Source organism: Falco naumanni, chromosome 9, assembly GCF_017639655.2.
Source record: "Falco naumanni isolate bFalNau1 chromosome 9, bFalNau1.pat, whole genome shotgun sequence".
Taxonomy (NCBI): Eukaryota; Metazoa; Chordata; class Aves; order Falconiformes; family Falconidae; genus Falco; species Falco naumanni.
Genome location: NC_054062.1, coordinates 8671472 through 8696512, shown reverse-complemented (window position 1 = coordinate 8696512; position 25041 = coordinate 8671472). Strand labels below are relative to the sequence as shown.

Sequence of the window (25041 nt, the reverse complement as noted above, 5' to 3'; positions counted from 1 at the left end):
GGGTGGAGGGGAAGAACTGAGACAGCCAGGAGAAACCAGAGCACGAGAGTCCCCACGCAGGCACCGATGCAATGTGCATGTCTTCCTCCCAAAGCACTGGTTTGTAGCGCAGAGGGATGCTCTCGGCTGCCAGCTCCTCGCCGGCTGCTCTGCCTGGAGCCAGCGTGGCCCACGGAGCTGGGGCAGAGCCGGTGCCGCAGCCCCCGCCAGGCTGCCCAGCTGTGGGAAACGGCTGGATGAAAAATGCAAAAGAGGTGGCTTTGCCTAAATCTAAAGTGTTTTGACACATTCCTGCATGGAGAGAAAGTGTCATGGCTTTTTTTTTCTTTTTTTCTAAAAAAAAACCCAACAGAGATGCATGTAGAAATGTGCATGCAAGGGTTGGGCACATACACGATGACACTCTTGCTCACCCAGCCCTCAATCAGAAGGTGCAAATGGCATTATTTGGAGCAGGGGTGCTGATTATTCAGAGGGGGCAGCTACAGGTGTACCTCTCCATCTGTAACTGCCCTGTGTGTCATTTCCATAGCCAGGTAATGCAATCGGTTTGCAACTCCCCCCAGCCCTGCTCCACTGGGGGGCTGTGGGGGCGCTCCAGGGGCAGGGACAGGCTGTGCACCCACTGGCCATCCTAACCCTGAGGGAACTGCACCTGTCACCCAGGAATAAATGACCAACTTGAGGAGCAAGATAGCCTGGGGATAGGGCAGGGCTGTGCACGCACATACAGAGCTGCAGTGCAGAGAGGTGCAGGAGGGGGTGGCAGCAGCGTGGGCAATAGCAGCCCTGCTTTGCTACGGGGGCGTGGGGGTGTATGCACACTAGGGCCAGGAGCAGTGGGCTGCAGCATGCCCCCACAACACGGCAGCAGGTGCCGGCTGACTTGCAGCATGAGCCATTTTGCAGTCAACCGTGTGCTCCACCGCTTGCTTGTCATCACTCGGCACTACAACCGAATGCTGAGGAGGGGCGTTTGTATTAAAAGGATGCACAATATCAAAATCCTCTTTATAAAACAAACAAAAAATGCAACGCAGCGCTAGAAAACCTTGCATCCCAGCTGCAACCACCCTCCCCCATGCTTCCCTTCCGGGTTTGTTTTTTCGTTACCCCTTTATATTGCCATTTAGCACATCTCTGCCTACGGAACAGAGAAATACATTCTTTCCCCCCCCCAAAAAAAAACCCCCACCCTCTTCCATGAATTTCAAAAAGTTCTCCCCACTGTTACAAGCCCCAGCAGCAGTGGCGAGGTGCGCTGTGATGCTCCAGGGGCTGGGTGGGCAGCCAGCGCCTCACACATCGGTGCTTATGCTGCGGCTGCGGGAGAAGGCTTCCCGCATGGCTGAGAGCCGGTTGGGGTTGAGCGCCTGCAGGTTGGCCACGCTCACCGGCAGATCGAGATCTTCCTGGCTCACTGTCTTGTAGCTCACCCGGTCGCCCCCATTGTGCAGCTCCTCGGGGGGCTCCTGCAGGAAGAAGGTGGGGGGCTCATACGGCGTGCAGCCGGGGCAGCTCGGCCGGCTCGGAGTGGGCTTCTTGCCAAAGGGGGATGAGGTGTAGAGGGACGGGCCGTTGGTCAGCACTACGTTGCGGTTGCAGTGGAGCGGCGGGATGTGGGAGTGCACGGCGAAGTCGGGCTCCTCCTCATCCTCCTCGGACTCATCCTTCTTGCAGCAGTAGTACTGAAATGGGATGGCCCCGTGGGGCCGGCGGGCTCAGCTGGCATCCCAAGGGGATGCTCCGTGCATGCCAGCCCTGGGGACAGGCAGGCAGAGGACACGGGGATGCCTGCTGTCTCCCCTCCCCATTGCAGCATCTTTGGGGGCTGCATCCCCGCCAGCCTTACCTGGAGCCTACAGTAGCAGAGGACAGCGATGATACAAAGTAAAATGACAGTTGCTAATATTCCACCTGTGATGACCACGGTCCCGGCTGTCATCCGCCCTCTTCTCCATTAACAGCCTGCAAAAGTGAGCACACGGGGGATGATGGGGGATCAGGGTGAGGCTGGTGCTGGGCGATGTACTGGGCTGCAGACCCTCAAATCCCAACTCAGCCCTGTTTGCAAGGGGCTAGGAAGCAGGAGGGCTCTGTGGGAGGTGATGGGCAGGAGATCCTGGCACTGGGCACCTGTGAAAGCCATCAGGGAGACCTTGTACCCCTTAAATGCCACCTTGCAGGGTGCTGGGGTGTGTGTGGTGGTGGTGGTGTAAAAAAACCTTCATGCAGTGGGTGAGAGAATGAGTGAGTAGCAGCTCTGGGGTCACACCAGGCTCTTCTTCATGCAGGAGGGGGAACCCAAGGGAAATAAAACCTTCTGCCCAGCACCCAGTGCACCCTCGCAGCTCCTGCCCGGTGGCAGAGAACTTCAGTGATGGGAGAAAGAGCTTTGCTGTAAGGATTTCTGAGTTGTACACATTTTTCTCTGAGCCTATAATCCATTTTCCCCATGAAAACAATGTGGTATTTTAATTTGGAATAACTGGAGCTGCTAAGCGAGCCTTTAATGACTGCAGGGACAGGCGCTCTCCTATCCCCGCGCAGCGAGCTGAGGTATGGGATGCGTCCAGCTGCTGCAGGAGCCACCAAGCTCCTCGCCTTTGCCATGGCCAAGCCACAGTGTTGAGGGGGCTGTGGAGGCACCCCAGGTTAATGCTTCTGACAGCCTCGCAAGCTCTTCATTCTCACCACAGCAAACACTGGAGCCGGGACCCTGTGCATTGGACGTCACAGGGTGCCACGGCTCAGCCTGGCCCCATGCTCATGCTTTGGGGTACCACCAGCACCCTTCTCTGCCTGGAGTGCCTCTTAGAGGAATGGGGGTGCTGACACAGAGCTGGTAGTGGTGTAAGGTCCCTGCTTCTTGCACTGCTGGGCTCACCCAGAAAGCAGATGCTGTGCACCATGCGCAGCGCACGAACCCCGCAACGCCAGCACGGGTCTTGCTCTGAGCATCCCTGCCCCAAGAGCTTGGGGGGTGGGGCTTGAATTCCCCTCCATCCCACGCAGAGTAAGACCAAGCTCTTTTTGCCACAGGAAGGATGCTGGGGAGACGCATACCTGCCTGCACACACCTGCTAGCAGCTACATAGACAGTGGCACTAACACCAGCATCACTTTGCAGCTAAGGCTCCAGCAGCCCTTTAGTGTCACAAGCATCAGTCTGGGAACAGGAGAAGCAACATAAATTAAGAAAGAAATCGCACCCTGACCACCTACTCCACAAGCGCTTTAACAAAGCTGGCCTCCAGCTCACGCTATCAGGTTAAAACAAAAAACCAGCCACCCCAGCCCCAAATTACTTCAGCACCCGAGGAAAAGCAACTGTATCTGTCAGGGATTTAACCTGCTTCCAAAGAAAATAAATCTGTGGCATATTTTCAGGCGCTTAATGTCCTGCTAAAGTTGGGTAAGTGCTGAATGGATAAAGCAGTATCACATTTTATGTTGCTGCTGAGCAGCGCTGTAGGAGGGAAGGTAATTTATAATGATGTCTGAACGCCTTCTAGCACCACGCAGCCATGGGGCAAGTGCCGGGCCAAATCCTGCCTTCATTCCTCGGGCAAAATGCTCTGAGGAGGCTCAGGAGGGGAGGAACACAGTCAGGGGAAGGGTTTGCAGAAAATGGATTAATGATTTAGCAACTTTGATACCTGTTTAAAGAGGGATGGAGGCACAGGCTGCAAACCCTGGGCTGCACCGGGTGCTGCGGGCACATGCAATGGTCCGGCAGAGCTGGCTGGAAGTGCCCGTCTGTGGGTCCTTTGCTGCTCCCATTTGCAATCCCCATGGAAAAAAACCCCAAAGCCAGGGCAGGGGTGCACAGGGCAGGTGCTGGACCTGGTACTGGGGTGGTAGGACTCAGCCCTGCAGCCTCTCAGGGATGGGTGCTGCACCCACCAGAGATCAGCATCTTAGCAAGCTCCTTGCCAGCCCGAGATGGCAGGCAGGGCTCCGGCAGGGCAGGCTCCCCAGCTTCCTCGCCCATTAACTAAATGGTCACCTATGCCGGGGGGACAAGCAAGGGTCACACAGAGCCAATTTTCAGTTTCTGTCCAGCTGTGGTCAGCCAGACATGGCATTGCAGCTACTGCTCCATGCAAAGCAAGGCCATTTGCATTTTGCTCTTTTTTCCTCCCCTAACATACTTGTCTGATTAAAGCTGCGTACCTGGAAGCATTAAACTCTCCAGTGTGCAAAGGGGGAGGAAAGCAGAGCTTGTGGAGGCCCATAAGCAGAACAATTCCTGTCTAGACCTCCTTTTTACATTTGTTCCTAATTTCACGCTCCACAGGCTCCCAGATTCATATATTTAGTAATAAATATCCTGGTAAAAGGAAGTGCTTTGCAGCTCCGCTGTGGTCTTGGAGAAAGTATGCAGGAGCCCTGGTATTAGGAACGCAGGCACTGAGAGATGTGGTCCCAACAGACAGTCGCTTGGCTCCTTCCTCGCCCCTCGGTAATGTTAGGAGCCCTCCAGCTACCGAGGATGCCTGACCCCCCCCCAGCCCCTCTGTCCCATCCAAATCCAGCTCCCAGCACATCCTCCATCACTGCCAGACAGCCGGGAAGGGGCAGCAGGGGGATGCTAGCTCTACACAGGCTGTTTGCCCCCAGCCCAGGAGCCCTTTGCTGTAGGAAAGCAGTCCCCAGTACTGCAGGGTGACAGGGGACGGTGCCTCTCGGCACTACTGGGAGCTGCCACGCTGGTGCGGGCACATAGGAGCCTGGGTGCAATGCTATCCCCTTCCCCAGTACCCTGCTGCAACAAACCAAAGACACTTCACTGCATGGTGGCTACAGGTTGCTCCTGGATGTGCTGCTTGGTTTTAGACACAATCCTGTTCCACTTGCCTGCTTTTACCAAGTCATCTATTGCTGCAACTATAGCAGCAGCATCCTTGCAGGCACCCTTGCAGCCCTGCAGCAGCTGGGAAATCACAGGGTGTGAGAAAATGGCTTTTTCTATTCCTTGCAGCCTAGAGAAGACACAAGCAGAGCTCCCATCAGCTCCAGTCCCAGACAGGAGATTCTTTCCTCACTGACACCCCCTGCATGTCCCTGCCATGGCTGAGGATGTGGGCCTTGAGGTTGTGCTGTTCACTAGGAGCCACGTCTGCATCAGCCTCCGCTCCTCGCTTCACCTGGGCACTGCCACCAGGGACTGCTGGACCTTCCCAATGCGCTGCAGCCCAACCCAGGCGGTTGGAGGGGGGCAACAGAGCATAGGACAGCACAGAATTGCACTTGACAATGCAGAGAGGAGAAGGGGAAGCCAATAAGAAATCATCCTACGTCACCCCCCCCCCCCAGCATCCTGAACATGGCCCCTGGACTGCTTGAGGGTGCCTGGTGCAGGGGGAGGCTGCTCACAGCTGCATCTTGCTCCTGGGCTGGCTCTGCAGAGACCGGCTGTGCAGCCAGTGCCTCTCGGGACGCCTGCGTGGGAGGAAGGCTTCAGAGCAGCCGGGGCGGGAGGCTGAGCTCAGCTCGTCCGAAGGCTCCAGCTAACACCCGGCTAACCACCGCTCCAAACCGCTGAGCTCCAGGTCCAGGTGCTGGAGCACTGCAGCCATGATCGGTCAAGTGGACTGCCCTGACCCTGCCTGCTGAGGCTGTGGGAGAAGGAGACCTGGGGACTGTTAAGGAGATGACTCCAGGGTTTCTTTAAGAGACCCTCAAATGCCCAGTTAAGCCAGCTTCTAGGATTTGCAGGTGTTAAGAACAGTCTTCAGGCCTGACCTTTAAATGAATGGGGCTTCCATCCATGCCATGCCACACCACGCCATGCCATACCATCCCTATTCCCAACCCCACGGCAACACAGCCAACCTCAAAGCATTTTTGTCCTAGCTGAAAACAAAAAAAAGTGAGTGCTGGTCCCACTGGAACTGTGCCAGCATATGAGGACTGTATCTTACTTGCAAAGAGCTGCAGCCCACGGCGTGTCCCACTGTAGTGCTGCCTGCATCCCCCAGCACCCCTGGCATCTGCTTGCCCTGCAGCCAGAAGCAGCACAGCCCTCTGTTTAACAAGGGAGTTGGGAATTGCTCTTATTCACCTGACGCCAGAGGCTGGAGATTTAAACAAAACAGTTACACTAGATACGAAACAACAACTGGCAGCACGATATGAATGCTGATGGGATTGCTCATGGCTGGTACCCCAGCCCTGGAGCAGGCAGGAGCTTAGACCCCACCACAATAATCACGCAGCCAGGAACACCCCACGCTCGAGGAGTCCTGCAGGGGACCTCTGGCCCTTGCCTGTTCTGCTGGTCATTTGCAGAGACGAGCAGGGATCAGCTCTGCCCTGCACTTCCAAATGGCCAAGAAGGAAAAAGGAGAGAAAAAGGGAAAAAAACCCACCCCACCCTTCCCAGGGAGCGGAGGAGGCCAGCACTGTGTCCTGAAGTAACACCATCCTGCCTTGTCTTGGCTCTGCTCTGCACTAGCACATCCCTGGCCGTGTTGTGTGCTTGGCCGAGCTGCTCCTGCTGCGCGTGGGTGTCCTCCCACCCCTGGGAAGGGCCTCCGAGGGGGGGGAGCGACCCTGCATGCCAGTATGGCCCCCCAGGATGACCCTCCTCCAAGCATCACAGCGATGGCTGGTGGTGGGTCAGCTTGCTGGGTCACTCTGGGGAGAACACTCAAGGGAGTGACCTCAATGTGGGGGGACACGTTCAGGTTTGGAAGATTTAGTCCTACGTGGAAACTGGGAGTTGGGGAGCTGTGTACAGGGGGAGCACAAGTCTGACCCTCCGTGGCGGAGGGTCATGAGCTCCGTGGGTCTTGCCCTGGGTGGGCAATGCGGCTGTTTCCCAGTTCATCCCACGCACCACAAACCCTGATGCCGACACTGCTGACCGAGCCCCACTTCAGAAGAAAGGACAAGCCCTCAGCAAGAAAGGGGAAGCAGGAGAGCACACGAGTGATGCTGGCTGTCCGACATGCCGCTTCCCCGAGCCGCTGGGTCTTGCTGCTGCTTCCTGCCCCACAGCATTCGAGCAGCATTCAAGACCAAGGACCTTAGCCCAGAGTAACAAGAAATCACACTAGAATAAAATGACCAGAGCAGAGCAGACTGGACCCGAGCCCTTGATGCTGCAAAGTTTCAGGGTAAGCCAGGCTTACGCTCTCCTGTTGCCCCCCCAGTGCCATGTGCGTGCCATGGCTGTGTCCAAGGGCAAACCCCAGAGAGCACCGGTGCGAAGCAACACCACCGCCCGGCCACCAGCCACCAGGCTGGGAGGTGGGAAAGCAGCAAATAAGTTAGGAGCTCAAACCAGTTTGGTGGCAAATACAGCGTTGTTTCTGCATTTCCCCCAGTTCCTGTAATCCTACCCAGTCAATGAATAAGAGCCGGGCTGCTAGGAACGGCCGGGCAGCGTGCCAGCAGAAGACTTTGCATTTACGGAGCCAGCGGACAGGGCAGCTGCCAGAAACACAGGCAGAGAACGTGGCTTTCCATATGAGAAACACTTTAAGCAGAAGGGCTGCATCACTTTCGTTTCCTTTCTCCTTCTTCCTCCTGATGGCAGCATTCCTGGCCTGGGGGCTGCTGCTCTGCGCCTACAGCAGGGATTGAAACAGCCAGGCTTGACCATGGGTGGGCTGGGGAAGGGGCACAGGAAGATGCAGACCCATCGCTTCAACAAGACCATCTGAGCCCTCCTTAACACAAGGACAAGGTGAGCTGCGTCTCATCAGTCAGTGCTTCCCCATCTCCACACAAGTGCTTCCCCATGTGGGACACCCCGTATCTCCAGGCACTCCACGCTCCAAGTTTCTTTTCAACATTTTCTCAGCGGAAAGCACTTCACCCCCTGCTGCCCCCTGTGTGGAGAACGCTGCTCACAATTTCCCAGAGTCATCCATAGCAGAGCGTCAGCCTGGGTGCTGGAGATGGTTTGGGGATCCCAGAAGCCCCATCCTCCTACCCTCACCCGTCGGGACTGCGTTCACCTCCATCTCTGCCTGGACACCAGCCCTTTCCCGAGCAGCTCCTGCAAGCAGGAGGTGCTTTCCCTACCCTGAGAACGGGAGTTTGCAACCACTACTGGTAATCCCTGGAATAAGAAGGATTTCTGGCAGTGAGTCACATCGCAGAGGGCTCTGCCACATGGGAGATGCAGCCAGGTCCGGGCAAGCACTCTCAGGCTGTAATGCTGCTGTGGGCTTTTAAACAACAAACCAGAACGGGGAGCAAAACATTTCACACCCACCTGAAATTGCTTGTCCCCTTCTGGTGGCCTTAGAGCTACCACCTGGTTTGAAGCCAATGACAAGAAGCCACCGATGCTCTTACAGAGGCAACTCACAGCTCTGCCTGTGACCCCTGTGGCTCCCCCCAGCCAACGCACCCCCAGCCCTCCTGCCCGCTGGGACAGACCCCTGTACTTCAGCTCCCACTGATGTCCAAACCGGAAACAACACATTTCAAAGACAATCTATACACACTGTCTGATAAATTATTCAGCAGATAGGACATTGCTGGAATAGTGCTGAGCTCTGCAGAACAGGATCCCGGCCACCTCCAGGCTCCTGCATGGCACGGCACGGGCAGGGCTGAGATGGCAGCTGCGCTCACAGGGTGCCTGGGAATGGCCGAGGGCAGGGGGACAATGCCACAGCCATGGAAAGGTGACGAGAGCTGGGTGTGAGAGAGCCCTTTCTGCCCGCAGTGCTCTCCCGTGCTGGTTTTAGTGTCCCAGCAGTGAGGGTTAAGCCTGGAGGTACATCAGGCTAATGCAAGATGAGCATCGGGCTGATAAGAGGGATGTATCCCCCGTATTTGCATCAATTATAACCCAAGATAAACTCCTTCAGGGGACTGGAGAGGCCAGGGACTTTTCCCCTCCTCTACCCATTTTCAGCTCAGCCCTTTACAGCCAGAAATGCTCCTCCAGTGCCAACGGTCGGGCTGAGATGGGGAACAGGGATGGTCAAATACCACGGTGACCTGCTCCTTCTGCCTGCTCTTATCATCGTCCCATATAACGATATATAACAACAATATAATATATCATTAAACCCCAGAATTTTATAATCCAAAGTGTTTTGTTAAATACTGCCTGGCAGCCCAAAAGCTCCTAGAAAAGCCGCTGCTTTTCCAGTAAGTGGTACAAGCTTTCTCCAAACGCTGAGGACACACCATATCCTCATCCCTCCAGGTGTCCCCGCTAGCGATGGCACCGCCAGAGCAGCTCATTGGCAGTGAAACCCACCAAAGGAGACCCAGGCTATTGGGGAGATGCATCATACAGCAAGGCCACTCCCCAATTTAGGTTCTTCCTGAAACTTAAAAAAAGCAGGAGTTCGTGGGAGAATTAGGGATCCCCTCCCACCAATTACCATTGTTAGGTTTTAAAACAGAAATTAGCGCGTAGTGAGCTGTCTGAATTTTCAGCACACTTAAGCAGGCTGCCTTCACAGCACATCGATCTAGGGGATGCCTGCCCCAGCAGTGTGCAAGAGGGAATATGTGCTCGGCAATAATGAGGCAATAATGTCATTTAATACAAGCAAATCACGCCTAATGAAAAATAATATTTGCACAGCTCATCAAAGTGGCATTGAGGCTTACTAAGCACAACTCCAGGCATGAATTTAAATGACTGCAGATGCTAAACGGAGTGCAGCGGTGCCATTGGGGAGAGATGGGGGAAAATACTGAATCACCTGGATGGTACGTGCACTGCCCTTGGAAATGTCCCCTTCCAGTGCCCCTGGGGTCAACCTGAGGGTGCTGCTATCTCCATCCCAAAGGGACTAGGGAAGGAGTCTGCGGACACTTCAGCATCACCTAGAATAATGCAGGGTATGTTCACCCTGCTCTGCCCTTCTGACCCTGTGTAAAACTGTACAGCTACATCCTAAAAGGCTTCCATAGGCATGCTAGTGACATTGATAGGGATGCTAGTGACTCGGCGCTGCCCAGCAGTGCATGCCTGCACACCAGCCCTATGCTGGCATCACCCCAGGAGAGGTGAACCCAAAAACCAGTCCCAAAGTGGGTGCACGGTGAGGTGTCGCAGCAGGGGCTCGTGGCCAGTTGGTCTCTGACAGGGTTTGAGAGCTGCTGTCAAACCACACCGGAGGGTTCTGCCCTCCCCAGTCCCACCTTTCACTGTCCAAACGATCACACTCTGCTTCAGGACCAGGAATTATTTCCATGCATCAGCTGGAAAGCAGGCCATAATGCCAAACACACATAAGCAGCCTAAATTCCTTCAAAAAAAAGGAAAGAAAAAAGAAAGAAAGACAGGCTGTCTTTCCACCCTGCATCATTTAATCGCCTCTTGAATTATGGTTTTAGTCAGCCTGAGATATTAGCTCAGAAAGAGCAGGTTTTGGTATTAGCAGCTTGAGATAAGCTACTGCAATTGCTGCTGAGTGGGAAATAAGTCAGAGGGTGGGGAGCACCCACCTGCCCACCCCGAGGGCTTCTAGGAGGGCAGTTTTGCAGGTTGGAAATGTCTTCTGGCCAACCTGAAAAGCTTGGGTTAGCTTACTGAGAACTAATGATAAATCTTACCCCTGATGAGTACTTTTTCTTGCCCAGTTCACCGAGCGGGCAGTTCTCTCCATCACCGTCCTGCACGATTGCTCCCTGGAGCCCCCCAGCAAGGCACCGCCTGCTGGAGCACCGGCAGAAAGATCAAAAAGCCTTAATTGTCAGAAAATGTTGCTGAAATGATGAATCAAAGGTGGGAAAAAAAGGAACTGGTCCTTCTGAAAGAGCAACTCTTTCCAGAATTGCTCCATTCATCTGGATTTTGAAAGCTTTTGAGGTCGAAAAGCAGCCGCTGCTGCCCCAAGAGCCTGACAGCCCCGGGAGCCCACGGGACTTGGTGCCTCACACCAACAGCTCACACCAGCTTTCCCGCTGTCCCATCTCCTGGAAAATGCCTCGAGAGCAGAGTTTTATGGATCAGACAGGACTGCTGGGGCATGCAGATGGGAAAGAACCCACACAGTCACTGGCTGAACTCTCGGCACATTACAACCCCGGCTGGGAGCCGGAGCTGCCTCCTGTCCCCAACACCGCAGCTGGGATGGGTCCAGCGCTCCCATCCATGACAGTCCTGGGGACGATGCTCTCAACGGGTCAGGGACACCGTCGCAGGGGGACAGCAAAGTCTTGGTACCCTGATGGCCACACAAAGCAACAGAAGCAGCAGCTCCCATGGTGACCCTGCTCCAGGGATCTGTTGGCTCTGGCTGTGCAGCGGTGTCTGCATGGAGCCTCATCCTTAGGGGAAGACAGCCAGCAACTGCCCTGGGGGAGATGGACTGAGTCAGCCCTGCTGCGATTCAGCCCCGTGCCATTAGAAACACTACATGCTTCAAAGCTTGTGTTTGCACCCTTTAGCTTTTGCTTCAGGCAGCCACAAAGCCAGGCAGACCCCTGCGCAGCAGCGAGGAGGGCGGCAGCCAGCAGCCAGCCCCAGCTGCACGTCCAGCCTTTGGCAACACCTGAGCTAAAGCCCTGGTTCAGCCCAGCGCCCTCCAGCTCTGGCATCATCGGAGAGGGAAAGCATTACTACGCCAATACCCATTTTTCAGACAGGGAAACTGAGCCCTGGGGTGGTTAAGGGTCTGCTTTTGAAGCTCCATTGCTTGAAATCTACCAAATATCAGCCCATTTCCAGAATAAAGGGGCTTGCCCCTGGCCAGGCACTGGGTAAGGAGTGAACCGGGATCAGCTCCGCTCCCCTTCCACCCCCTACACCGCTGGCTGGGAAGGATGAGTCCTCACACCCGACCTGACGGCCCCTGCAGATGTCCTGAGATGCAGATGAGCCATCGATCAGGGGCTGGGGAAGGAAGGACACGTACAGTGTACATTTCCAGTCAGCAGTAAATCCAACAGCTTTGCATTTCCAAGAGGTATGAGCACAGCTTCGTGGGACGGGAAGATCCTCGGCAGATTAAAGCCTTTGTGAGCTGCACAACTCACTCTCGTTTCCTCAGGATTCACGGACCCAGACTGGGGTGGAGACAGCAGGGACCAGCATCTCCTTGGTGATCATCAAATGCAGCAACCTGAGAGCTCCAGGGACCACCCTCCATTTGGCCACAGTAATGTGCAGGAGGGGGGCCAGCACCCCTCTGTCCTTGCCCTCCCTAGCTGTGCATGGGTGGCTGATGGCACCTCCATCAGCCCCACGCTGTCCCCCCCAGCACCCTGTTGTCACAGGCTGTTTCCTGAGCTGCCCTGGGCTCTGGCTGTCCGTGCAACCTGCTTATTCCTCATCAGCCCCTGCTCCTCTGCCCTGGTGACACAGGCTCCCTGCAGTGTGACCTGGCTCTGTGCTTCCAGCATGACACCGGGTCACTCCCCGGGTGCTGCCAGAACAACCGCGCAGGCAGCAGCAGCCCCATCTGGGATCTCCAAAGAGATATACATTGCTGCCTTAAAAAAAAAAAAAAAAATCATAAAAAAGGGTAGGGAGTTTCCATAGCTACAGCTTTACATTGCTGTGGCAAAGGCTGAGGTTCAACCCGTGTAATGAGAAGCAAGCAGAGTGTTTTTCCCACTCCAGCCCAGCAAGGCAGCACGGTGCATGAATAAAGAAGTGGAGAGACAGCTCAGTGGTTTTGGAAATAACCCAGAAATGTTAAGGCTGGCTTGTGAGGCTGCCACGCAGCTAGCACTGCGCTCCCTGCCCTGCCTGACCCACTGCTTGTATGGGGCACGAGTTGCATCTGCAGGTGGGGAGGGAAGGAGCCCTCCCAGCCCCTCTCTGGTCAGCACGGCGAACAAGACATGCACCCTCACGCTGCTTGATATGGTCAGAGGCCAAAATCTGCTTCATTCAAATTGCTGTCTGCATGGTGCTCCCAGGGCTGGCCTTCCAGAGGGATGGGGAGCTGAGGCAAGCAGTGAATGTGCAGAGATTTAGTGCTGCTGCCAACGCAGAGTCACTGCCCACAGGACCTGGGGACATGGGGCTTGATTTGTGTCGCACCCATGCCTCGTACAACGGTAACATCACGCGCTTAGGGCTGGTGTCGGCACCATGGCTCATGGGGAAGGACACGCATGTTTGCAAACCGCTCTGATCATGGACAAGAAGGCGATGGGCTTCCTCATTGCTTGTGGCCAGGAGTTTTCCTACAGGCAGTAAAATCTCCTTATGTTATCCTTTTTAATAAGGATTTATCATTGCTGCATCAGGGGAATTAATACAGACCGTCTGAGAGGGTAATTTTCAGATTCTTGGCAACTTACTCTGAGCTGGTTCCGGTAAATTTTCCTTTTTTCCTCACCTTAATTAATTTACAGCTTTTCCTGGGAGCTGAGAGAGGGAAAGATTTAACTCAGAGTTAAAAAAAACCCAACCCACAACAACAAAACCATAAGCAAAAAAAGCGGAAAAGATCAAGTAATTCACACTGCTCAGCTGAAAACTGTCATTAGGTGCATAAAGAAACAGAGAAAAACCTTCACATAAATTGCTCTACTCAAAACCATGTGGGCTTAACAGAGCTTCTGGGATCAAATGTTTGAAATATCGACTGTTCCCAGGGACAGCATCTTTCAGAAATCAAAGCACATGTGATGGATCTTTTTGCCTAGCGTCAGCATTAGGACGACGCAGCCCCTGCCTTTGAAATGACTCCTCGAGGCTAGAAAGGCCCTTGAGAGCGATGCAGTGGTTCATGCTCCTGCACGCTCCCTCTGCCACCTTCTCACCTCCCCCAGGAGCCAAAGCAATTCTACTGCTGGCACCCAACGGGACGGGAAACTGAGGCAGGCGAGGCTGGCGGGGCAGGGTGCTCCCACCGCTCGGTGCCTGCACCCGGCGGGCTCTGCACTCCCCTGCTGCACCTTCCCGAGCAGGCTGCACTTTCCGCCCTCCTTGGTTAAATGATGACTGACTTGCAGCACCTGAAAGGACCAGAAAATGCCACGTATCTTCTCTTTGAAAGCCAAGCCTTAGAGCAGCGCCCTGCATCATCCCCGAGCCCTGAGCCCTTCCTTGGCCTTGCAAAGGGAGATGGGTGAGGGTACCAGCCGCAGCAGCCCCTGCTGTGGGGTGGGCTGTGCTCCCCGCAGCCCCGGGGGGGCTCAGAGCACGTAAGCCCCTGGGGACATGCAAACAGAAATGCCTCCAGAAAGCAGGAGGAGACTCACAGGCCAGCGCTGCCCCACTCCACCCTCCGCATCCCCTCACTTTGCTTGAACGTGTTTGCTTGAGCTCCTTGGGAAGTAGGTATGTTACGTCGTTAAATAACACTTTCCACCCCAGAGCTGACCTTGCAGTTGTGATGAACATAACCGAAGTAGCAAAACCTTTCACTGAACCTACGCTGATTTTCTGAGCTCTCCAGACATCACCCTGGCCATGCTGATGCTGCATGTTAATGCAAGATGATGTATGAATGTGGACTTTGTTAACAGCCCACCTCAGCGGTAAACCACACTGAAACCTGTAGTTTAAGTCTTACAAAACCCGGACCTGCAAGTGTGAACATCTTCATCACCCTGTACCTCAGAGTGCCCCTCCGCAGACCAAAACGCAGGCGCCCGACTCGTGATGGAGCTCTGCCTGCAGGAGAAGCCCCTCAAAAGGTTAAACAGACCACAGGTCTCCTCCGGGAATCAGGAATACATTCACTGCTTTCATAAAACATCCTGCAACCTGACTGCCACTGTGCCAGGGCTTGACAGCAGAGAGACTGGGCAGAGCGTGGGAGCCCGAGAATTTCTGCTGTGATCACAGGAGGCTTCAAATCTGCTTCTGGTTGTTTTAATTAGGACATCACAAAATTGCACAACATTTTGCTATTCAGGTGAAATTGTAACGTTAGCATTTGTATCAAAGTTTTCCTTTTCAGGTTCCTGCAAATGTTCTCGTCTGTATTTCTTTTTGTAAATCTTTGCTTTTTGAGCAAAACCCAAGCACTGGCAACAGCAACAGCGTGCCAGTGTTACGCATTTCTGAGGCTGAGCAACTCTAATCCTCTGCAGTCAACAATACTGTCATAGCCCAGCAATATTCATGCTTTATATTTACTACCAATCAAGTCAGACAGTATTTTAGAGGCCAACCCTTTTGTTTGCTAGTCCCAACATTCAACAATAGAATATTTACAATGATATCCAGAAAGCAAGCAAGGTCAGTGCTTGGTTTCTCAGAAACCAGTATCACTGTCTTGTGTTTTCTATAACCTATGTTGTTTTATTTAAAAATACAACAAAAACAAAGATGTGATGCCAGAAACACAAGGGAAAATATGTGCAACCAAGAAAACCCCACTTTCTGTGGGCTGAATCTGCTCCCACGAGCCACCATGAGAATCAGAAATAACTCTTGAGAAGACAGTAATGCTAAACTGTTGCAAATCAGAAAAAGCAAGCTGGAACTGTCTAATATTAATTGCATACATATTATGCTTGTCTTTATCTCAGGGGGGTACGCCTGCCCACAGGATCACATCCAGCACCGGCCAGAGGGGACACCACCAGGCCTGCAGAGAGCAGCCGGGACCATCCTGCTCACAAACCCCGGCTGAAGCAGCCGTGAAGATGCGGCAGCCCCTGGGGTGAAATCCTGGTTGCAGCTCAGCCTGCCCCGCTCCTCTGCTCTGTGATGCCCTGCACGGCGGGCACCTCCAGCCCAGAATTAGGCACAGGGGGTTTATGTCCCCGAGGTGCAGAATGCCCTGAGAGCTTCTGCCAGAGCTGGAGCCCGCTCAGCACCCAGTGCTGCAGCCCGGAGCTGCCCTGCTTTGGCGCGGGCACAATTAGTAAGAAGATGGCTTTGGTGACAGCTGGATCAGAGAGAGCACCTGGAGGGGTTTGAGACAAAATTCACCTAAAAGCAACCCCCAATCAACACTTATTCCCCTTCCCCTCCCAGCTCCACTCGCACTCTCACGGCACGGCTATTTTTCCCCAGCACTAATCTTCCCAGGGCTTAGCTCCCCAGCAGGCAACACCAATCACACCAAGACACCTCCTTTTCCTTCCACATGAGAGCCTTATAAATTGCATCTCTGTAAATCCCTGCTTGCACTGGCTTGCTGAGGAGACCGGGAAAGATCCTCAACAGTGAGGCTGTGCATTTCCTCGGCCACCCTCCCGCAGCCGGGGCACCGCAGCACTTGCTCGAAACTGAGCTTCTGGCAGCCTTCATACTATATTTTCTCCACGGGGGTGGGTTTTTAGCTTGGATTGCCACAAAAGGCATCCTGTCTTGCTATGTAAGTCACATACATTGTGTTAACTAAAGAGTGACAAGGCGCACACTGTTGTTCTGCGGATGCCAGGGTGGGAAACCAGAAGGAAGAAGGAGCACCACTGCCTGCAGGGGCAATGCAGGCAGACACCCGTCAGAGCCAGCCTCCCTGCACTGCACAAGCTGTGATCTAGCTATAAAGGCAGGCAACAGATAAAGGAGAGAGTTAATGGTCTGCCCAAGCTCCGGCAGGAAGATCCAGGACAGGGCTTCAAACAAATCCACACTGAGAGCAAGGGGAACCAGGATGCGAACCGCACGGCAAAGCCCAAGCAACACCCTCTGCTCAAATGGGGAAGCAAATGCGGGTTTCAGAAGATGAGCTCTGTACTGGGATTGCACTGTCTCTGCCGGTCCCTACCTCAGAAAATCCTGTATTATTTCCTAGGGGAAAAAAACCCCAACAGCCCAGAGGAGCAAAGGTGGAATATTGGGCATAAAAATGAGCAAAGCTATTTGTAGGTAAGTTATTTTTCTCACGGGAAACGGTGCCTGTGAGCGGATGCTTTAGCAGAGCTGCGATTTGCACGCTGTAACGCAGCCACTTCAGGGACTCGTCTGGCACTTGCCTGTGAATTCCCTCTGTCTCCCGGCACACTCCCGCATCGTTGCAGCAAGCACCGGCTTCGATGGAGCCCGTGGACCGTCTTTTACAACAAAGTCCAAGACATCTCTCTGCTGTGATCGGTGCCAGTTTACGAGTCTTTGAAACTGAAGACATTTTGATCCACTTGAGTTGAAGTGACCCGAGACAATGACTCCTGAATCTGTCACAAGGCTACAGTGGTCCCCAGAGGGTTTCAAAGCAGCCACATCACCCAGCAATCTGGGTATTTATCTTGCCGCAGGCAGCCACCTTCCTTTCATTAATGCTGAGGTGTTTTTTCCCCTTTAACCTCAAAAAGTCCGAAACTCCCAGTGAGGAAAGAGGCAGCCTGGCTTTGACTGATGCCAGCTCTGCAGGTACGAGCAGAACAGGCAGTGCTACAAGAAGCCACTTTTGCACATTATGGTGTGTTTGCCGTCGGCCCCCCCCCCCCCCCCCCCCCCCCCCCCCAGCTTTTCAGGAAGCTGAGGAATGAAGGTCTGCTCTGCCCAGGAAAAAATGAAACCACAGAGGACTTTTCCTCCCAGTTTGCCAAGAGTCCCCTCCAGCAGAAAGGAAGGAAATCCCGGCTGTGTGGCATGCCCAGTGCTTGCAATTCCCCCACCATAATGAGCTTATGAGCTTCTGCGGCTCAGACCCTTTGATGAACTTGTACCTAGAGAAAAGCCATAGCGTGGCCTCAAAGCCATACCTAAAGCTGGCAGTGTGGAGAACTTCGTCCCCTGCCTAGCAAGAAGATCATCTCCTTTATCCCCTGCCCAAGAGAGGCCAACCAGTGCAGCCTTGGAAGAGCCTAAGCTGGAGTTCAGTAGCAATTCAAAGAAAAAAAAAAAAATAATCCCCACAAGGTTTTTCACCAAAGTCAATTTTTCGGGCTGGCAGCTCCCAATGGTTATCTCACCCCCTAAGTTTTCTATAATCGGTATCTTGGTAAGGAAGGCAGAAGAGGGCAGGGAAGCAGAGGCAGTGGCGGACGGGTGGGATGGCAGGGCTGGAGCACCAGCGATGAACAGAAGGGAGAAGGCAGACCAGGAGCGGCAGGCTGGGCTGTGTGGGCTCGGAACAGCTCGGAACACGGCAAGCACCACGGCAGCACCAGACAAGGCAGAGGAGGGCTGGAGCCAGCACCTGGGATGGGATGGTCCCGCTGTGGGCAGAGCACTCTGGCCGGCTCCAGCACCCCACAGGCACCCCCCGATCTCGCTCGCCCCCACCTCCTTCTCAGAGAAAATCAGTGGCAAAACTGAAAGAAAGGTGTGGGAGACAGTGACGTGATTTCCTCCCCATCACAGCTCTCCAAGGGGCACGAAATCAATGGCGACAATTAATTCTGTTTGCCCTGGGGCCAAGGTAAGAAGCCAGGAGTGATTTCTGCCAGGAGCACAAGCAGATGTAAGGCTGGTGTGGGTGACAGCAAAGCCACATCTCTGTCCTTCCACCACGGGTAGCAGCATCCTTGTCACCTGGGCGAGGGAAGGGGATGACAGCTAGCACTTGGCTTCTGCCAAAAATTCACTTTTTTCTTTTTCTTTTTTTTATAAGGAGGTTATTATCTGAACAGGTATAAATATAAATGACAAATAAAGATGTGGGCTGCAGAGTGGCTCCTACAGCATCCCACTGAGCCCCCCAAGAGCTAGCAGACCTTGCCAGCCCCCCTTTCCCTGCAGAGCCTCCTGCCTTCACCTCAGGTGCTCAGAGGCGGTTACTTTATCCACCGCTAATGACATTTATTTCCTTTTCAGAGCCTCGGGGAGGTCTTTCTCTCACTCTCCCCGCTGATGTGAATCCTGCTGCTCTGTTCTGCTGATCCAAGAGCTTTTTTTACTGTTGAACTGCTGGTGGTCTCCCCCCGCCCCCCCCCCCCCCATCTGTGCCCCCAGCCTGCTTTCCCCATAGCCAGGCACACACTTCCCAGGCTCAATCCAACCAACACTGAAGTAAAGAGAAAAATTCCTCGTTTCCAGGTTGGATCAGGTCCCTGGCCTGGCGAGGATGGGCTGAGACTTGCTTTTGGGTTTCTAGTAACTTTCCTTTAAAATGTCCTTCAGAAAAAGGCAATTATCACAGTGCCATTAAGGCTTTTCCCCATTGCACGGCCAGATAACTCGCCAGGAGTCTTTTGAAGTAACCTTTAAACAATAGATGCTGTCTTGTTTACTGAATGTTTCTGAACTCAACAGTAATGCATCCAGATGTCACCCGTGCCTACCGTAGGCCTAACTATTTTTGGAAACACACCAAAGGCAAATTGCTCGGATAATGTCAGATATTGTTGCAGAGAGAATGTGACAAGTTTCCATCTCTTTGATAAAAGCTGCGGAGCAGAGGGATGTTTCCCAGGGCGCAGAGCTGTGTGCACCTTGAGCTCAGCCCCGCGCAGGAGCTGCATCCCTCTGTAGCTCATGGGCAGGTACAAGCAGCACGCGCCTTCCAGCTGTGGAGAAAATTCGTGTTGCTGTCAAGCAAAGCTCGGCAAGCTCACAAACTGCCGCGCTGGGCGGTGTGTCACTGCGGGTGGCATTTGTCCTGGAGGGAAGAGATGGGGAGAGAAGCACTGGAGGCAGCGAGGAGGGGCTGAGCTGCCCTCCTGGCCAGGCAAACTGGGGGAAGACGTCCCAACCCACCTGGTGCCACTATTCTGAATGAAGCCGACCACCAGCTCTGACCCATTACAGGTGCTTGTTTCAACGAGCAAGATAAAGCTCTGTCTGCAGCGAGAGGGTAAGCAGAACTCCCCCAGCCCCTGACTCATCTCTTGCCTCCATGCCATGCCCTGCCAAGAGGAGCACCAGCGCACGCCCAGGGAGATGCCAGCCCACAGCAGTGTCCCAGGCTGCCGCTTACGTTGCTGCCCCCCCAACTCCAGTGAGAAATCTCTACTCTTGGCCATGTAGGATGGGGCGAAATCATCAGTATTGTGATGTTGGTCTGAATCAGCTCTGCTCCTGTCCCTGCTCCGCGCTGGCTCTGACACAGGCACCTTGGGAACCACACAGTCCACAGGAGCCAGATCCTCCCTCTGGTGCCCTGAACTGCAATTAACGGGTCATGGCTGTTATTAAGCTTTCCAGGAAGAAATGAGTCCCAAGATGTTTCAAAATGTTATTATGACCTTTAATTTTGTTCCCCAGCCTTTCCAGCTGACCTCTGCCCAGGGCTGTTCTCCTGGGGCTCGCAGGTTCTTGGGACCCAGCCTTGCTGGGGTTGGCCTCAGCTGTGATGTGAATGTGGCTGGAAGGTCTGAAGAGGGTCAGAGTCCGTCCCCCAACCTATTTGTCACCCCTCTGCCAATCTGCAGTGCTTTTTTTCTCAGGCAAAGGGTGAACCAATCCTGCCTACTGTAATAAATTAGACCGTGAGAAGGAGACAACAGACAATGACACGGGAAGAAGTGTAAATTAGAATGGGAACGAGTTGCAAGCTCAACCCCAACACCTGCCACCTTTCCTCCACCCCCTCCCTGCTCTGTTTCAATGTTATAAGTTGCACCGCAAGCTGTGGCTGCAGGAGCCCTGCCGGCATCAAGCACCTCTTCACTGGCCATGTCCTTATCCATATCCATGACAACACGACAGCCAGGGACCAGAACACGATGAGTGAGAAGGTACCAAGTTATCCCCATTTCTGACACCAGCACTACTAATACAGCTCGGCACTGCACAGCCAAAAGAAAAGGGCTGAGTTAGGTAAATGCCTTGGCCAGCTGCAAAACCCCCCACTGACCCATGTGCTGGGCACTGAGGACATATCCTGATGTCACCAAAGATCGGTGGCACAGGCTTCTTCAGCCCGCGAGGATGCAGCTAAGCTCTCCGGGGCTGCACATAAATGCCCGAGGGAATTAAGCACCTCTACATCTTTGAATCTGGGATCCAGCAAAACTTTTAAAGGATCCTAAGGTGGGTGCTCGGGTACAGCTGTAGGGTCAGCAGGTGCTCTGCAGCTTTAGGCATGCGATTTACAAAGACTTGGGTCACCATGCCACTGACAGCGGGTCCTCTGTCACTTAGCCACTTCTGAACATGTTCTCCTTAGATTGCAAAGCCCGTGAGACCAAACCTTCAGGCCTGACTGTCTGTCACCTACATGAGGGTTTGGGGACTGCTGCAGTTGTAATGGAAAAGGATCAGGAGGTGATGTGACAGCTAGGCTGATCTACCAGGCTTTGCTGGAAAACAAAAACACAGCGGAGATACAGGCAGTAACCACAGTGCAGGTAATGTTCTGCAACTCTTTCATGCTCAGGTAGGCACAGGTATTTAAGAACAGGCTGTATTTTGTAATCTGTGTTCACCGACGAGAAAACAGAAAAGAATAAACGCTGTTTCCTTCCCTTCCCCTCACATCCCCGCATCTTTCATACGGGAGAACCAATGCACTGAGGGGTGATAAATCAACATCAGTTTCTTTGAGGGGGATTTTATTGAAGTTCTTTATATCTACTGAGCACCAGCACTGTTTCTTAAGAGGTCCTGTCATCGTCAGAAACCCACAGCACAGAAATCCTGACACACCGAGGAAGGAGGTTACACTTCTAATTACAGCTGCACGGTCTTTAAGGTGTTTGAGATCTCTTTTCACCAACTGACAGCCGTAATGCACCTTTCTGCTCCTTTCAGACAAGACAAAATCCAGCCACAAAAGACTGCAAACAGCCTTCCGTTATTCACACACCATCGCAACAGAGCAAGAGCCCAAATACAGGTGTGCAGACAGTTCAGGCACTTAGTCCATGCACAATTTATGTAAACTATTTTCCCTTAACGACATTATAATTCAGATGCTTACTCAGGGATGACAAGACACAATGACTAAAAACTCCATCACACTGGACACTTCGGCTCATACGAGGTCACCCAGGAATACCGTCTGCGCTCTAACGTTGGGATATCTGCCAGGTTTCCTAAAATGACAGGCAATCACGACAGACTGAAGCACATGCTTTTGCCACCTAGGTTTTATGCTGATTTCACTACTCGTTTCAGGCTAGAAGACAATCTGTTGAACCTCAAAGTGCAGTCTTCTCTTACCTTTAATTTATTCTGTCAGAAAACTGTCTACCTTAATGAGTATGAGCGCACCCCCACTACCTTCCAACTGTGGTGATCTGTTATGTCAAGTATAAATAATCCTGTCTGAAACCAGTCGATATGGGGAAATGAAAAGACATCTTCCCTTGGGGGATTTCTCTCGCCCTCCCACAGCCCCCCCGCCCCAGCCTGCAGACTATCTTTAACATACAGAACGAGGTCCATGTGCTTCTGAGAGCACAGCCCTAGACGGCTGCTTTATTAACCAAACAGGGACAAAACCAACCCCCAGATAATGGTGCTACCATCTTCCTCGCACTCAGCTCTGGGTCCCCTTCATCACCATCGCTTTGCTGCTGTGAGCTAGCGGGCTGGTTTGCTGCCTCACCTGGGGCTGGGGTGGTCTCTGCAAACCCATCTGGATGGAGGGGAGGGGGGTTGTCCTGCATCCTTTGGGGGCAGGGCATGAGAGAGAAACAAAGCCTTGTCCCAGACGCATGGCTCCAGGTGAGATGCCCGGAGAGGTCACCAAGCGAGGCCAGCTGCAGCCCCAGCATGCGAGGGGGACGAGGTGTCCCCAGGGCAGAGGGCAGGACCCACACACCCAGGCAAGGCACGGGATGGGGGCAGCTTTCCCACCCCATCCCCGAGAGATGCTTTCATGATCCTCTTCGCAGGCACGGCTTTGGGACTAAAGATGCCGTAGGACCAGGGATAAACCAAGCCTGGAGCACCCCGCTATTTTTCATCCTGGTCTAAGGCGGCAGGAGTTGACCCGCCCCCGAGACAGGCTGTCGGGGAGCCGCTGCTGTGCGGTTCCGTGCCCTGTCCGCTCTGCCCCCCGGCTCCGAACCCCTTCCCAGACCCAGCTCCCCCCGCCGGGTACCCCTGCCCGCTCCCCTCCCCGCAGGCACCCCCGGGACGCGGGGCTCAGCTGCGGGTCCCCCGCGGCAGCCCCCCCCCTCCCCTCCGCTGCCCGCAGGCAGGTTACAACGCGCCGGGAGGCGGGCGGGGGGGGGATGCAAACAGGGGGAAAACAGCGCCGGAGACCCTCGCTTTGGGGGGGACGGGGAGAAGGAACCCAGGCGAGGCCGGGAGAGCTTCGCCGCCCCCTCCCCGCTTACCTTCCAACGGGGGAATTGTGCCGGATCTCTCAGGTGAGGACCGCGTCTCCCGCCGGCTCCGGCTCGCAGAGCGTCAACGCCAAAAAAAAAAAAAAAAAAAAGCCACCTGAAACCGATTAAAGAAAAATAATTTGGGGGAAAAAAGAACCAACCGAACAACACAATTAAGCGCTGGGTCGGCGGAGGCCGGCTGGCGGCGCGGAGCAGGCGAGCCCGCAGCTGAGCGCCGCGCGGCACATGGCCGGGCCCGGCACCGCGGCGCTGCGGGGGAGCGCGCGCCCTCCCCGCCCCGCGCCCCCGCCGGGGCCGCCCCTGACGGCAGCGCGGAGCGAGCGGCCCCCCCCGGCCCCGCACCCGGCCCCGACCCCAGCCCCGCACCGGGCCGCTGCCGCCGGGCCCCGCCACCCGCCTGCCGGCCTCGCTGCGCAGCGGGACGGGCCTCGGAGCCCCCCCCGGGGGGACGGGGGGTGGCCTCTACGAGCTGGGTCACCTCCCCCACAGCCGAGTCACACACCCCCACTCCCCCCCCGAAACCGGTCACACACACACCCCCCCCCCCGGGAGCCGATCACCCCGTTACAGAGCCGAGTCACACCACCCCCCCCCCCCCCCCAGAGACCCGAATCACCCCCCCACGGAGCCGGTCACCCCCTTACAGAGCCGGGTCAGCCCCCCCAGAACAGAGTCACTCCCCCACAGAGCTGGTCACCCCCTCACAGACCCAAATCACGCTCCCACGGAGCTGTGTCAGCCCCCCATGGAGATGGTCACCCTCTCACTGATCCGAGCTCCCCCCCACCCCCCCCACCCGGGGCCGGTCACCCCCTTACAGAGCCGGGTCAGCCCCCCACAGAGCCCCATCACCCCCTCACAGACCCAAGTCATCCCCCCCCATGGAGATGGTCACCCCCTTCCAGAGCCGGGTCACCCCCCTTCCAGAGCCGGTCACCCCCCCACAGAGCTGGGGCACCATCTCACAGAGCCAGTCACCCCCCCTCAAACTGAGTCACCCCCCCATGGAGTCAGGGGACACATGGTTTACCTTCGGGAGCCTTCATCCCTGGTGCTGGCACTGGGAAAGCATCCCACCCCCCTGCAGGGAGAAAGAGGGGGGAAACCAAGGCAAAGCCCACAGCATGCCCTGCTTAGCCCCCCGAGGACCCCGATAAGCCCCCCAGGGGTCCTGGGACCCCTCACATGTGCCATGGCTTTGCCCCGTGGGGCTCATCAGGAGCTGAGCGGTGGCTTTTGCTGTGGGGTCTTAGGAACAGCCACCCCCCGGTGAGGGGGCATCCCCAGACCCTGCCCGCTCCTGCACACCCTCAGAACTTCAGAATTCCTGGGCCACGGCTCTCTGCGAAGGTGCCGGGACACATGGGGCAGGCGCGACGCTGGCAGCAGGGATTCACAAGGCTTCCACAGTGTCCGGGTGGCAGTCACATCCCAGTGCCCAAAAAAGCAGCATATGGTAAGAGCAGAATCTGGGACAAAACCTGCCAATTCCAGTCGGCGCTACCCCTCTAGCAGGTGGGCAACCTGCAGAGGCACTGGCATAGAAAGAACCATCATAGCCATGAAAGGAGGTTGTCCCCTGTCCCCAAGCTGGTGTGACAGGGAAGAAAAAGCTGCCCCAGCTCTGCCACTGCATCCCAGGCTCTGTGGAGCAGCACGGTGCCTGTGCTCCGCTGGGCACTCAGGATGCTCGTGGGTCCCAGGGGTCCCTGCCAGCCCTGCCTGATGGCACCCTCTGCCATCAGCCACGGCAGCTGTCACCCACGTTTTCTACAAGCTGTCGGACTCCTCAGGTCACAGGGACCCTCCTGCAGGCCACCACCTCTGCTAGCCTCCGTCGGTGACGTTGGATAGGCGAATGTGTTCCCCTGGAGAGCCTCTGTCCGTCGTGACCCGTGACTTTCGCCCCGCAGCGCTCGTTTCCCTGGCCTCGCTCGTGCCCACGGTCCCAAGGCGATCCCTAAGAGCTAACTTCATTTTTCCCTACGACTGTTTTAGCCCGTCGATACT

General features: G+C 55.0%; 1 protein-coding gene across 1 annotated transcript; it reads right to left on the bottom strand.

Moving 5' to 3' along the window:
- Window positions 1-278: 278 nt before the first annotated feature.
- Window positions 279-23114, bottom strand: FAM163B (family with sequence similarity 163 member B). The gene is made up of 3 exons (XM_040607377.1): window positions 23020-23114; window positions 1853-1968; window positions 279-1688 (listed from the first exon to the last, which is right to left on the bottom strand). Exons 2-3 carry the CDS (start codon window positions 1943-1945, stop codon window positions 1299-1301), a joined length of 483 nt encoding a protein of 160 aa, XP_040463311.1. The 5' UTR covers window positions 1946-1968; window positions 23020-23114; the 3' UTR covers window positions 279-1298.
- Window positions 23115-25041: the final 1927 nt, after the last annotated feature.